We start from the raw sequence: 14,859 nt of genomic DNA, 5'->3' as shown, positions 1-14,859 counted from the left end.
TATTAATTGAGGAGGATTGAGCTTTACACCTGACTATATGGCACGTGAACAAAGGATAGATGATATTATGTTATTGGAAAAAAAAAAAAGACTGAGTTGCAAGTTGGATTAGACCTGGTTTGTGTTTTTCCTTATCACACAGAAGAGATTCCGTGAATTTGTAATGTGATATTTTTGGTAACAAGAAGTAATTATAGCTAGACAAATATTTGTATTGATGTCAAAAATTGCACAGCGTAGAGGTCAAATCAAATATATGGACCCACCTACTCTGGTGACCCCTTGTGAATGAGTGGTAGTAGACTGCAGAGGCCTCGTCAGGCCAGGACTCTACAGTCTATTTACACCTACAGGCCAGTGGACAATGTTTCAGTGATGAGGATGTAACATCCTGGACAGGGTGGAACGCTGGTTTGAGCGAGGTACTCATGGCCATTAATCAGTGGTTGTTTATCAATGGTCATTAGAATTTCCATAATTATGTTGAAGGAACTGATCCCCCAGCCCATTGTTCCTTCAGTGGGCTGGTTTCAGTCATTATGCAAATATACTGTTTATAAGATTGGGGAAACCTGCAGTCAGCTAAGACTGAAGAAGTCACTTGCATGGGTGACGAAACATTTCTCCCACTGAAGACGCTACGTCCAGAGGAAAAGAATCAACTTTTGGAGAGAGTGGCAGCTTTCTTACCATAAGCTGGGTACTATTTGGTGTGTGGAGTGGCTGATTATGCACAAAATATATGTGGTAGCAACATTCACTGGCCACTTTATTAGGTTCACTTTGCTGATACTGAGTTGGACCTCCTTTTGCCTCCAGAGCTGCTTTAATTCTTTATGGTATAGATTCAGCAAGATGCTGGAAACATTCCTCAGAGATTTTGGTCCATGTTGACATGACAGCATCACGCAGTTGCTGCAGATTTGTCAGCTAGACATCCATGATGAGAATCTCCCAGCCGACCACCTCCCAAAAGTGCTCTATTAGATTGAGATCTGGTGACTGCAGGGGTCATTAAACATAACAATGACTTCATATGAATTAACTCGTTATGTTTAAGAAACCAGTTATGATTAGAGCTCTTTGACATGGTATGCTAACCTGCTGGTAGCAGTCAAGATGGATACACTGTGGTCACAGGGGGATAAAATGGTCTGCATCAATATTCAAGTTAGCTTTCAAATCTAAATAATCATAAATTGTTTTTTTTAATGTTATAAAATATTTCCCCCGCCATTTTGCTACTAGCAGCAGCCTGAACTACTTATACAAGACACGATGGATTCATGCTTTTATGTTGTTTTCTCCAAATTCTGACCAGACATTTTTAGAGTTTTCTATTGTAATGAAAAATTTGGTCTTCTGCTGCTGCAGTTCATGTGCTTGGGTGTCCAGAGATGCTCGTCTGTATCCCTTGGCTGTAAAGTGATTATTGGAGTTCCTTCTTATCACTTCAAAGAAATAGCTGATATGAACTGCTACTCACTGGATATTTTCTTCTTTTTTTTTTACCCAGGCCATTCTCTGCAAACCTTAGAGATGGTTATGCGTGAAAGCACCAGTGGTCAACGGTTTGGGAAATACTCAGATCAGCCAGTTAGCGAAATCCCTCTTCTGGGGGACATTTGCTAAATACAACCACTAGATGGAGCAAGATATACGCACAAGTCCACTGTGAACTTTAGCACATGGGTTTTGACTCCACCTGGAATGTGGGGCAAATTGGGATCTTAAAGGTGCAGTCATATGACTCCCAGATGGCTGAATGAGAGTTGTGCTCGCTGGATATGCTTTCCTGAAAGTCATTCCGACGGGTTTAGCAAAGTTAAAACGACTCGACCACGCTGCTGGAAATGAGTCTTGAATGCTTTCAGTTGTAGCTCACGGAGGGAGACGAGCTGTGTTGTTTAGGAAGCGGTGGGCCATAGGAGGATGATTATGTTGCCTGTTATGTGGATGCAGCGCGAATGACAAACTTCACCCCTGCGTCATTTAAAACCGCAGCCACACATGGAAGATCTAAACACAGGAAATCCAAGGCAGACCGCAGGGGAACGGTTGACAGCCAGCAGCCCCCAGCTGGATGGAGGCTCTCAGAGGACAGTAGCAGCGATCTGCTCTCCTGCTCTGGCTGTAGCGCGCCTCACTTTACCCAGAGTCATGGACGCCGAGGGGAGGGTCGACGAGTCAAGACTGAGGATGCATATCTTCAAAAACGGTTTCTAAAACGCACAACTTACTTGCAAGTAGTTTTTAATGTAAACTTGATTCGTGCAGTTTTGCAGGAGACATGAAGTAAGACTGCTTGTCCGCACTTCCGTTTTAATACTTTAGTGAGTACGGAAGGCCAAGCAGAAATCTTAAAATATCTAATTATCCACGTTTAGAAAAGCAAACTCTTTTCTCATCTAGTTCATTATAAGTTTGAGAGATAATTGCGTTTTTCTGTATTGATACACTATAACAGGACAGGGGCTGGCAATCAGCGCAGTCCATGAAGCAGCTGGATTTAAAGCTGTAGTTTCTCACACCGACTGTTGCTGAGGCCTCAGGTTGTTGTGAACAAACCTGAATGCACCGCACCTGCTGATAAAAGGCGTGACTGCATTCGCTCAATGTGTGTTTTTAGAGAAATTTAATTTGACTCTTTGGAAAAATAAAAATGGGCTATAGTGTTTTGACAAAATATACATGTGTCCGTTTTAGCACCGTTTTGGTGTACGGTAAAAATTAACATGATTTTTTTTTTTTTTTTTAAATGGGTTTTCATTCTTAAGATTAAATCAGGTGACGCTTTGCCTCTGGGGAAAAGCACAACCAGACGCTTCTGTAAAGTCCAACATTTCACTGTTCACCAGACCGCCTGGAGCAAAGAAGTCCAGCGTGACTACTGTGATAAAGCGGCTCCATTTATAGGGTTGGTAGGATTTCTAGGAGTGAGATCACATGAGTGTCAATGGCTCCATAAACATATGCTGTGAACTAGAAGAAGCAAAAACGGACAGAATACGTCTGTGTTCTAGCTGTATTTTTAGTGTCTTAAATGCAAGAAGACTGTCATCTCATGCCAGAACTTATCAGCACTTCAGCAATCCTGCTGAATCTGTCCTCTTTGTGGAGGATGTTGAACTCCACCAGAGACTAAGACGTTACAAATGGCCTCTTAAATATTTGTCTCAGCAGGCTCAAGCTCACTAAAATATGTATTTGCAGTCTTGTTGCTTTGATTTACATCTAAAATTTGTTCCTTTCAGGTTTGATCTTCCCATGCTCTCTTTCAGACCAGTGGTGACTGGTTTAACTAAATGTTAGGAGGTCACGTAATGTTTTATCTTCAAGCACAATTGTCCACTGACAATGATTGAAAGGTCTGCACTCTCTGTCCAGGTGGGGTGTGTCCATCTGAGCGTGGTCTCGCGTGGCGGTTTTTGTTCGGGATGTACCCGTGTGGTTCAACAGCTTTAGAGCGCTCGTTGCTGCAGGACCAGTTGGCCGTACGTTATCAGGTGATGAAGAGAAAATGGCAGCACTTCCTCCCCTCAGCCATGCGAATGCGCCTCAATGGTACTGATGGTAAGTTGTACGGCTGTCAGTTAAAAGCCACGTACAGTAGATTCCTTCTTTTTCCAATTTTTTTTTTCTATTGTTGTTTGTTTTTAACTGCCGTGATTTCTCACTCTTTTCCCTAAATATCTTATATGTGATCAAGCTGAGTTGCTGGCAGCCGTCAGGTACTTTGACCAGAGACAGGCACAGACCCAGCAACAGTCTCAGGACAGGTCAGAGGCGGTCAGAGTTAGAATGGCTTTTTTGGAGCTTCAGGCACAGGTCAGTTCAACTAAACATCTGTGAGTATTATTGTGACCTGTCTGATGTCTGGCTTTTTGCTTCTTTTACGCATACTTGTCTCTACTCACTATTGTTCTGCATTGTTTTTTGTTAAGTTATATTTAAAATGTTCCCTTTGGTTTTTCTTTGTAGAACATAAGAACAGTTTACAGTGAGGGAAATAAAATAAATGCAGTATATTTATTCAAATGAATTTGTTAAAGGGTTTGCCATTTACCTACTACCTCTTTGTACTAACTTTTCCTATAAACAGATATTGTTTGAGCGGGTCACATTTGACCGTGAGGAGCTGCAGGAAGCCATTCGAATCATTGATAAAGATGTGCCCCGAACCAACAGAGACCTGAGCTATTACCAGTAAGTGATTATCAGTTATGGTATTTTTTTTTAACTAACTTTGATAATTTTTTAAAGAGGTCTGCATACACTTATTTTGTTTGTCTGTCACTACTGATCAAGCACCACATATCTTTCACAGCAGCCAGCAGCAAAAAATAAACTTGGCAATATCCAATTGTTTAAATTGAAGACGTATCGGTTCATTAGTAACAATGACGGTAAAACCATCGTGTATCTCTGCCGTCCGCTTGTTTATTTACCACATAAACCTTCCACAATAAAGCTCAAGATCCTGTTGAAATTTTTCAAAATAAGCTGAAATGATGGGAAAATACATTATTCGCAAATATTAAATTTCAGAATATGCATCAAAAAAATTACCTCAAATAAAAACGTGAAGTAACTATAAATGGCGCTTACAGTCAACACGTGGATGCAGGCACAGAAAATACCAGCATGGCCAGTGAAGATGAGGCAGAACCAAGTAGCTCCAAACAGAAGGACCGGTCAAAACAAATTGAGGACCTTATTCCTAAACTAGGGGCTACCTCTGTAGCATGGAAATGGTTTGGGTATAAAAAGTCTGACACAGACCAGAAAACTGTACTATGCAAATTATGCCGCAAATGGGTCCTAACCACAGACTCAAACATGACAAACTTCTACCACCTACGCAAGAATCACGTGAAAGAGTATGGAGAGAGTTTACAGATGAATAGCCAAAAAGAGCCATCATGTGCTAAAAAATAAACTTTACAGAGGGGGTCTGTCACATTATCCATGTTGGGGAGGCTGCAAAGCATAAAGAATGCGGTTAAATGTCCCCTGGAGCACCTTGGAAATAGTTTTGAGCAGTGGTAAGGCATCATGGCAGTTGTTGTTCACACTTCTGATCATCTGATTATCTCAGCAGTTTGAAGCAGCTAAACATTCCCTTAAGAATGTTCTTCTGATACAATACCATGTCACAATTAACACAGAATAACTTCAACCCCCCCCAAACATTACAGTCCTGTTTAACTTACAGGGAGTGCAGAATTATTAGGCAAGTTGTATTTTTGAGGAATAATTTTATTATTGAACAACAACCATGTTCTCAATGAACCCAAAAAACTCATTAATATCAAAGCTGAATGTTTTTGGAAGTAGTTTTTAGCTTGTTTTTCGTTTTAACTATTTTAGGGGGATATCTGTGTGTGCAGGTGACTATTACTGTGCATAATTATTAGGCAACTTAACAAAAAACAAATATACCCATTTCAATTATTTATTTTTACCAGTGAAACCAATATAACATCTCCACATTCACAAATATACATTTCTGACATTCAAAAACAAAACAAAAACAAATCAGCGACCAATATAGCCACCTTTCTTTGCAAGGACACTCAAAAGCCTGCCATCCATGGATTCTGTCAGTGTTTTGATCTGTTCACCATCAACATTGCGTGCAGCAGCAACCACAGCCTCCCAGACACTGTTCAGAGAGGTGTACTGTTTTCCCTCCTTGTAAATCTCACATTTGATGATGGACCACAGGTTCTCAATGGGGTTCAGATCAGGTGAACAAGGTGGCCATGTCATTAGTTTTTCTTCTTTTATACCCTTTCTTGCAGCCACGCTGTGGAGTACTTGGACGCGTGTGATGGAGCATTGTCCTGCATGAAAATCATGTTTTTCTTGAAGGATGCAGACTTCTTCCTGTACCACTGCTTGAAGAAGGTGTCTTCCAGAAACTGGCAGTAGGACTGGGAGTTGAGCTTGACTCCATCCTCAACCCGAAAAGGCCCCACAAGCTCATCTTTGATGATACCAGCCCAAACCAGTACTCCACCTCCACCTTGCTGGCGTCTGAGTCGGACTGGAGCTCTCTGCCCTTTACCAATCCAGCCATGGGCCCATCCATCTGGCCCATCAAGACTCACTCTCATTTCATCAGTCCATAAAACCTTAGAAAATCAGTCTTGAGATATTTCTTGGCCCAGTCTTGACGTTTCAGCTTGTGTGTCTTGTTCAGTGGTGGTCGTCTTTCAGCCTTTCTTACCTTGGCCATGTCTCTGAGTATTGCACACCTTGTGCTTTTGGGCACTCCAGTGATGTTGCAGCTCTGAAATATGGCCAAACTGGTGGCAAGTGGCATCTTGGCAGCTGCACGCTTGACTTTTCTCAGTTCATGGGCAGTTATTTTGCGCCTTGGTTTTTCCACACGCTTCTTGCGACCCTGTTGACTATTTTGAATGAAACGCTTGATTGTTCGATGATCACGCTTCAGAAGCTTTGCAATTTTGAGACTGCTGCATCCCTCTGCAAGATATCTCACTATTTTTGACTTTTCTGAGCCCGTCAAGTCCTTCTTTTGACCCATTTTGCCAAAGGAAAGGAAGTTGCCTAATAATTATGCACACCTGATATAGGGTGTTGATGTCATTAGACCACACCCCTTCTCATTACAGAGATGCACATCACCTAATATGCTTAATTGGTAGTAGGCTTTTGAGCCTATACAGCTTGGAGTAAGACAACATGCATGAAGAGGATGATGTGGACAAAATACTCATTTGCCTAATAATTCTGCACTCCCTGTATTTCTCTGTGCGTGTGTGTGTTTCAAACAAGGGTTTTACTAACACTGAGTCATCAGTGTAATGTCAGAGACACCCACTGCTGGGTGTCACATATTTATTTTGAGTTCAGAATCTGTAAGTCTGTGGTCTCCATCTTTTTAACACTGATACTTTGTCGGCATTGAGACAGCTATCAGGTAGTCCACACCTGCACTGAAATTTATTGAGATTTCAATATTACATAGATTTGTTGCTTATTACTGTACCAATTGCTGTTTAAATGAAATAAAACTGTATAAAGCTTTTGAATTAGAGGCCTTTCATTGTCATTATACAGCAAGCTGCTGTCAAAATGGAACACAAAACTGTCACAGTTACCCAAAAGTGACCCATTATTAAGTTGAAAAATAACAGCTGTGCATCAACAGGTGTTCAAGCATAAGTAGTATAACATATGATGTAAATATAGATAAAATCTGCGCATGTAGGCCAACACAAATGGGGTATATAGGTCAACACGCATACTAATTCCCCTTTATAAAAGTCATAAAAAACAAACTTTTAAAGTAAAACACTTTTTAATTTCAGCATGATATGTAGACAGATTGAAAATGTAAAAGTGAGGTCGGAGGTAAAATGTGACATGATATTTGTATGCAAGCTATAACTTGATATTTAGAATTCCCATATCATTAGTTATATGCCTATTTATGTTGGCAATACAAACAATGGCATTAAGAAAAACTGTTTTAAATAACTCTATACAGCATTATTATCATCACGCTGACCTTCAAATCAGTCTGACTTTGGAGGAGAGGTAAGAGTTTAAATCTAACATATTTTAAATCTTTATATTGTAAATTATTTATTTTGACAATACAAAACATGCTTGTAAGAAGTCCTTTTGAGTAATTATGCTTACCATCAGAATGACAATAACTGAGGTCATGATCATGAGGTAATGTGGTTATGGTACAGAGTTATATACAGTGGGGCAAAAAAGTATTTAGTCAGCCACCGATTGTGCAAGTTCCCCCACTTAAAATGATGACAGAGGTCAGTAATTTGCACCAGAGGTACACTTCAACTGTGAGAGACAGAATGTGAAAAAAAAATCCATGAATCCACATGGTAGGATTTGTAAAGAATTTATTCGTAAATCAGGGTGGAAAATAAGTATTTGGTCAATAACAAAAATACAACTCAATACTTTGTAACATAACCTTTGTTGGCAATAACAGAGGTCAAACGTTTACTATAGGTCTTTACCAGGTTTGCACACACAGTAGCTGGTATTTTGGCCCATTCCTCCATGCAGATCTTCTCGAGAGCAGTGATGTTTTGGGGCTGTCGCCGAGCAACACGGACTTTCAACTCCCGCCACAGATTTTCTATGGGGTTGAGGTCTGGAGACTGGCTAGGCCACTCCAGGACTTTCAAATGCTTCTTACGGAGCCACTCCTTTGTTGCCCGGGCGGTGTGTTTTGGATCATTGTCATGTTGGAAGACCCAGCCTCGTTTCATCTTCAAAGTTCTCACTGATGGAAGGAGGTTTTGGCTCAAAATCTCACGATACATGGCCCCATTCATTCTGTCCTTAACACGGATCAGTCGTCCTGTCCCCTTGGCAGAAAAACAGCCCCATAGCATGATGTTTCCACCCCCATGCTTCACAGTAGGTATGGTGTTCTTGGGATGCAACTCAGTATTCTTCTTCCTCCAAACACGATGAGTTGAGTTTATACCAAAAAGTTCTACTTTGGTTTCATCTGACCACATGACATTCTCCCAGTCCTCTGCTGTATCATCCATGTGCTCTCTGGCAAACTTCAGACGGGCCTGGACATGCACTGGCTTCAGCAGCGGAACACGTCTGGCACTGCGGGATTTGATTCCCTGCCGTTGTAGTGTGTTACTGATGGTGACCTTTGTTACTTTGGTCCCAGCTCTCTGCAGGTCATTCACCAGGTCCCCCCGTGTGGTTCTGGGATCTTTGCTCACCGTTCTCATGATCATTTTGACCCCACGGGATGAGATCTTGCGTGGAGCCCCAGATCGAGGGAGATTATCAGTGGTCTTGTATGTCTTCCATTTTCTGATGATTGCTCCCACAGTTGATTTTTTTCACACCAAGCTGCTTGCCTATTGTAGATTCAATCTTCCCAGTCTGGTGCAGGTCTACAATACTTTTCCTGGTGTCCTTCGAAAGCTCTTTGGTCTTGGCCATGGCGGAGTTTGGAGTCTGACTGTTTGAGGCTGTGGACAGGTGTCTTTTATACAGATGATGAGTTCAAACAGGTGCCATTCATACAGGTAACGAGTGGGGGACAGAAAAGCTTCTTACAGAAGACGTTACAGGTCTGTGAGAGCCAGAGATTTTCCTTGTTTGAGGTGACCAAATACTTATTTTCCACCCTAATTTACGAATAAATTCTTTACAAATCCTACCATGTGGATTCATGGATTTTTTTTTTTTTTTTTTTTTTCCCCACATTCTGTCTCTCACAGTTGAAGTGTACCTCTGGTGCAAATTACTGACCTCTGTCATCATTTTAAGTGGGGGAACTTGCACAATCGGTGGCTGACTAAATACTTTTTTGCCCCACTGTAGTTGTACATTTGAGAGTTGTAGAGATAAGTATTTTGTAATTTCACAGTGACTTAACAAATATCAATACAATATTACACAGAGTATAGATAAATATAATATACAGAGTATTCTAAAAATTTAAGATACCACTCATTGTGGTACTGTACAGGAGAGAACTTAATGCACCAAGAAGAATACTCTTAATAAAAGAGGATGTGGTAGAGAGGGGAGTCAGTGCAAAGTTTACCGTTGTACTGGTGTTTGAGAAGAAACAGTTTCTTTTTGGTCCCCCTTGATCTACAAGTCGCTGTAGCTGATGCCAGAGGTGAGCAAGTTGAATCAGTCAGAACAAGGATGTGATGGATCCTCTAAAATATAACCCAATTTCCAACCTTTCTTTTATCTAAAAATAAAAAAATCTTACAAAGTAGTGGAACAGATCATCTGCAGAGAATGGTTTATTTGAGGAGTTTCAGTCAGGTTTCGGAGCTCATTACAGTACAAAAACAGCTTTAGTGAGGGTTACAAATTATATTCTTATGGCCTCTGACAGTGGACTCATACATCTGCTTGTCCTGCTAGAGTGGGGAACTCCAGTGTACTGAAGGTTTTAGATGTGTCCTTGAGCCAACACAGCTGATTTAAATGGCCAAAACACCTCCTCAACATGTCTTGAAGTCTCCAGAGGCCTTGTAATGAATTAATATTTATTTATCTAAAACCTGCAGGACAGGCCCTTGAGGCCTGGAGTTCCCTACCCCTGTGCTAGACCTTTAACATTAAATGCAACATTAAATACTGTTCACCATAATGTTTTACTACAGTAATTACAAAATCCTGTAGGTATTAAAGGTAATGTGCTGTGCAGTAGTATGAGTCATATCTATCTAACAGATTCAAATTTGTTCATGTTAATGGAGTCTTCTTCAAACACTAAGGTTAATTATGGAGTTCCACAGGGTTCCACACTAGAACCAGTTCTGTACAGTCTGTTTACACAGAAGGCATAGCATACATTTTCGCTGCTCTGCAGATGATACCCAGGTCTCCATGAAACCAGATAATACACGTAACGATTTGCCTCTAATGACCTCTATTGACCTCTAATTTCTTGCTTCTGAATTCAGATAAAACTCAGGTTTTTGTGTTCAGCCCTGAAAATCTTAGAAATGTGATGTCTAACCAGATCCTTACTCTGGATGGCATGTACCGTGATCTCCAGTAACACTGTGAGGAATCTTTGAGTCTTTATTAATTAGGCCATGTCCTTCAATGGACATAATGAACAAATATGTAGGAATGATTTCTTCCATTTTGGCAATATCTCCAAAATTAAAAATATCCTGTCTCAAGTTGACGCTGTAATTCGTTATCAGGTTTTCCTAAAACTCCCTGAAAAGCCTTCAGTTGTTCCAAAATGCTACAGCAAGACTACTGCCAGGACTAGAAAAAGCATATTTCTCCTATTTTGGCTTCCCTGTTCCATCCAGAATTGAATTTAAAATCCTTCTCCTCACATACAAGGTCTTGAATAATCAAGCCACATGTTATCTTAAAGACGTCATAGTACCATGTCACCCCATTAGAGCACTGCACCCTCAGACTTTTGGTTTACTTGTGGTTTCTAGAATATTTAAAAGTAGAATTCAGCTTTAAGGTCCTTCCTCTGTGGAACCACCGCAGTTTGAATTCGGGAGACAGACGCTGTCTGTGCTTTTAAGATTAGGCTTAAAACTTTCCACTTAGGTTTAGATTTCTTCCTATTAAAAGTTTTTCCTTCCCACAGTCACCAAAGTGCTTGCTCATAGGGGTGTTTTTCGGTCTATGATGGTAGGGTCTTTACATTACAATATAAAGCACCTTGGCAGCTATTGTTGTGATTTGGTGCTATATAAATAGAATTGAATTGAAAATATTTTACACACTGTTGAGGCAGCAGGAAGTGAACAAGTCAAATGGGGCAGAGAGGACCTGGTGATCTTCTGAGCTGTATTAATTGATGTGCTGTAGCCTCCTCTCTGCTTCAGTGCAGCTCCTGTATCTCACCATGAGACAACATTTAGACACATGACACAATGGTCAGTGAATAATCATTTGTTCACTGATTGGAAAAATGTGTCATGTATCGGCATCATGTTAGAGATGATGATGTGTAGATTCTTCAGTCTAAACTACATTTCAGATTCTAAATTTGGACTAACTGCGGCTTAAAATGAGTTTTTGAATCGAGGCTACAGATATCTGAGTGAGCGGTGGTAAGCTCCAAGACCAGTGTGACACTGAACTGGCAAAGTGGGTGGGAAGTAGGAGAAAAGGAAATATTCTGAAGGCCTTTCATTAATAAGATATTTATGTTCACACTTTTAAATACAGCCAATAAATGCTGTTAACCAACAGATGATTTTAAAAAATTTAGTTGTACATTTTTAATGCATTTTGACAAAATTTTTCCTCTTTTCTATGCAAATGACCCAAATCAGTGTTACTGGGTATGAATAGCATTTAATGTTCATAATTAAACTGCCTTTTTTGCAGTTTCTGTCACCTGCATTTTGTTCTTGACGAGCTTAATCATTTTAAACATTTAAATTTTGGGTAGGAATCCAGCTTGCTCTATTAAGGAAAAGTGAAGTTGGGTAAATGATGACTAAGTGGACAACACTGAATAAAAACCCCTCGCTTCGTTTTATTTCTTAGAAACTTAAAATTATTTAACTGACTTTCAATTGAAGACTTAGTAGTTAAATGTCACATCTGACAATCTCTCCATGAGTGAAGGTTTAATTTGGGGCATAAAGCATCACCAGTGTTACGCATCAAAACAAGTTTTGGCAGCTGTGTTGAACTAATTCTGCTTATTTATAACATACTAATATTGTTTGTGTCTGTGGATGTTTGCAGGAATGAAGGCTTAGGCAATCTGTTGGTTCTGCGAGAAATTCTTATCACTTATGCTGCTTTTCATCCAGGTAAACGACCCTGTGTCAGGTTTGCTGACTCGGTCTGGATCAGATGGATTTAAAGGTTGTTTGTTGAGCTATAAAAAAGAGGCTAACTGTTTATGCATTGCTCCCTTTGCTGTAAATCCAGAGGTCAGTTATGCCCAGGGGATGAATGACCTGTGCAGCCGATTCCTGGAGGTCCTCGACTGTGAGGTTGACACTTTCTGGAGTTTTTCGTGCTACATGGAGAAATTCTCCAAGGACTTCAGGGCCGATGGTCTACACAGGAAAATGGGTAGCGATAACAAAACAGATATTTAAAAAAAATACTTTGACACCAAATAGTGTTTTGTTTATGTCTGCCACACCCACTGTTGTCATGGTGTAAGATCTGTAAATTAAACTTTCCTTTTCTGTTTCAGATAATAAATTTCATTCAGCTTCTGCACCGTTGTGCTCATATGCACCCTTATTTTAATAGTTCAGTCAAGCACTGCCTGCTTTTTTCTTTTTATCCAAAGAGTAATATGTTACTTTATGACCCCTAGTGGTCAAACAAAGACACTAACTTTATTTCCAGGGTAGAAATTTGATGGTAGGTCGGATATGCAGAACAAAATCATATTAGCCCAAAATCCAATTAAAATAGAATTAAGTCTCTATAAAAACAAAAAAATGTTTTGTATAAATTAGTTTAGTTAAAGTATAAAAGTTTTGTTTAACATCTAGAGTTGGAGGCAGCTCTGCTGAAGGAACTGGACCCTCCGCTTTATGCTCATCTGGTGAAAGGCAACATGGAGAGGTTTACGTTTTGTCACAGGTAGATCTGCAAGGCTTTGTTTTTCTGTGCTCTATTTTATTTATTTATTTTGAGTTTTCAAATGCAGTTTTGCAAGGTTTTTTTGTTTTGTTTTGTTTCCCCCCCACACAAACGTCTTATTTACATGTAAGCACATGTTGCCCCTCCTTTAAGGTGGCTGCTGCTTGGTTTCCAGAGGGAGTTTGAACACAGCGAAGCACTACGCTTGTTCGAGATCCTGAGCTGTGACCACCTGGAGCTCATCTCACAGCAAGTCGACCGAGCTCGTTACCAGGAAAGAGTTGCTCAGAAATTCAGCACAGGTAAAGCCCGGAAACACAAAAGAAAAAGTAGAAAAACCCCCACAAAAAACACAAACCTCTTTGCTACTTCTTATTATGCCCTTGCCTTGTGATATTGCCAGAAGACGGTTCAGAGTCAGAGCTGCAGGCGATCAACACTGACTTCACCTTTGAGCTCTTCATCTGTGCAGCCATCCTTTTAGAGCACAGAGAGTCTCTGTTGCAGTGCCCAGATGACTTTCAGCTCCTCCACTATACTAACGGGTTTGTTTTTGTGCTGCATCACACGGCTCATCACAAATAAGATGTGCATGTGTTAGTTAATGTGTGTGTGTGTGCTTTGTGCAGCCTTCAGGGGACACTGGACCTGAACAGTATACTGAAGAAAGCCGAGCATCATTTCTACAACTACTGCAAGCGCTGTGCTTGGGATTTTACGAATGGTCGCTGCAGGCCTGATCGGAGCAAACACGAGGACTTTTTTTATCATCTCCGTAGTTTATTTGTTTTAAAATGATTTTATTTTTTTTTAATGATCTCACAGGTTGTAATCTGTAGCTGACAGTTAATCCCTACATGCACTTTTTGATGCCACTTACTTTTTTGTCTGAGGGAAACACTAATGTACTGCTGGTTGCTGCTCACTTTAAATTTGCTCACTCATCACTATGAGTACGTGCACACTATTTATTGTCTTATAGTTGACCAACACTGGGTGCAAGTTGTTGTGCGGTGATTTTTTATTTTATTTTATTTTTTTATGCAAGGTCTAATCTTTTATTACTTCACAGTAGGAGCTTTGTTTTATTTTTTTTTCCAGGTTGTTAGCAGTTTATAAATAGGCCCGGTCTCTTCGCTGGCAGTTATATTTAATGGTAGATGACACGTGTCAGAGGGGCCTACAGTATGTGTACCACAAAGTGTCCAAGAAACCACATTGCATAACTGTCCTAAATAGAGAATGACAAACATGCACACTACACTATGAATGTTTAAAAAAATGTACCTCAGTAAAAGTGTTGAAGATTTTTATTCTGCTGGTGAATAAACCTGTTTCATTTACATTTTTGAATTTTTTTAAATAAAAGATGACCTTGTGTTTTGAAAGACCCTGTTTTACTATGTGAATTGATTGAGCTGAATTAAAGTCATTTGATATGTAGGAATGCAAAAGAAGATCCTCTAAGAAGCCTTAACATCAAATCTGAATAACTGTGCAACTTCAGACACATAAAAAAGATGGACTTTACAGGCGATTATCACAAATGAGGTCAGTGCTATAAAAAATAGTTCTGCTAAAGTGAGTTAATGTGCACCATGCAATATTTACAAGCTGTTTTTAATAAAAACAGTGTCCTCACTCATCACCATTTATGGAGTATGTGAACCTAATTATCAATGTTCAGGAACTACCTTTCTTCATTACAGAGCATGTTCTGTAATGCCTATGTTCTGTAAAACTGGGAGAGAACCA

General features: G+C 40.0%; 1 protein-coding gene across 1 annotated transcript; it reads left to right on the top strand.

The window, feature by feature from the left end:
• Window positions 1-1,977: 1,977 nt before the first annotated feature.
• LOC147319484 (TBC1 domain family member 15) lies at window positions 1,978-14,670 on the top strand. The gene is made up of 10 exons (XM_086312161.1): window positions 1,978-2,218; window positions 3,388-3,573; window positions 3,710-3,828; window positions 4,103-4,206; window positions 12,244-12,311; window positions 12,433-12,579; window positions 13,014-13,104; window positions 13,258-13,406; window positions 13,508-13,649; window positions 13,734-14,670. The coding sequence occupies exons 1-10, from the start codon at window positions 2,011-2,013 to the stop codon at window positions 13,900-13,902; spliced, it is 1,383 nt and encodes a 460-aa protein (XP_086168287.1). The 5' UTR covers window positions 1,978-2,010; the 3' UTR covers window positions 13,903-14,670.
• Window positions 14,671-14,859: the final 189 nt, after the last annotated feature.

This window comes from Aulonocara sp. 'chitande type north' Nkhata Bay, linkage group LG11, assembly GCF_057382095.1.
Source record: "Aulonocara sp. 'chitande type north' Nkhata Bay isolate Kocher_YH1m ecotype deep benthic linkage group LG11, A_spYH_male_GT1.1, whole genome shotgun sequence".
Classification (NCBI taxonomy): Eukaryota; Metazoa; Chordata; class Actinopteri; order Cichliformes; family Cichlidae; genus Aulonocara; species Aulonocara sp. 'chitande type north' Nkhata Bay.
Note: the sequence above shows the minus strand (reverse complement) of the source record. Positions and strands in the feature narration are given on the sequence as shown.

Excerpts from the sequence above, each read along its gene's own strand:
- LOC147319484 (XM_086312161.1), top strand. The coding sequence starts at position 2,011 with ATGGAAGATCTAAACACAGGAAATCCAAGGCAGACCGCAGGGGAACGG. Across the intron at positions 2,219-3,387 it reads GATGCATATCTTCAAAAACG|GTGGGGTGTGTCCATCTGAG; the intron begins GTTTCTAAAACG and ends CTCTCTGTCCAG. Across the intron at positions 3,574-3,709 it reads GCGCCTCAATGGTACTGATG|CTGAGTTGCTGGCAGCCGTC; the intron begins GTAAGTTGTACG and ends TATGTGATCAAG.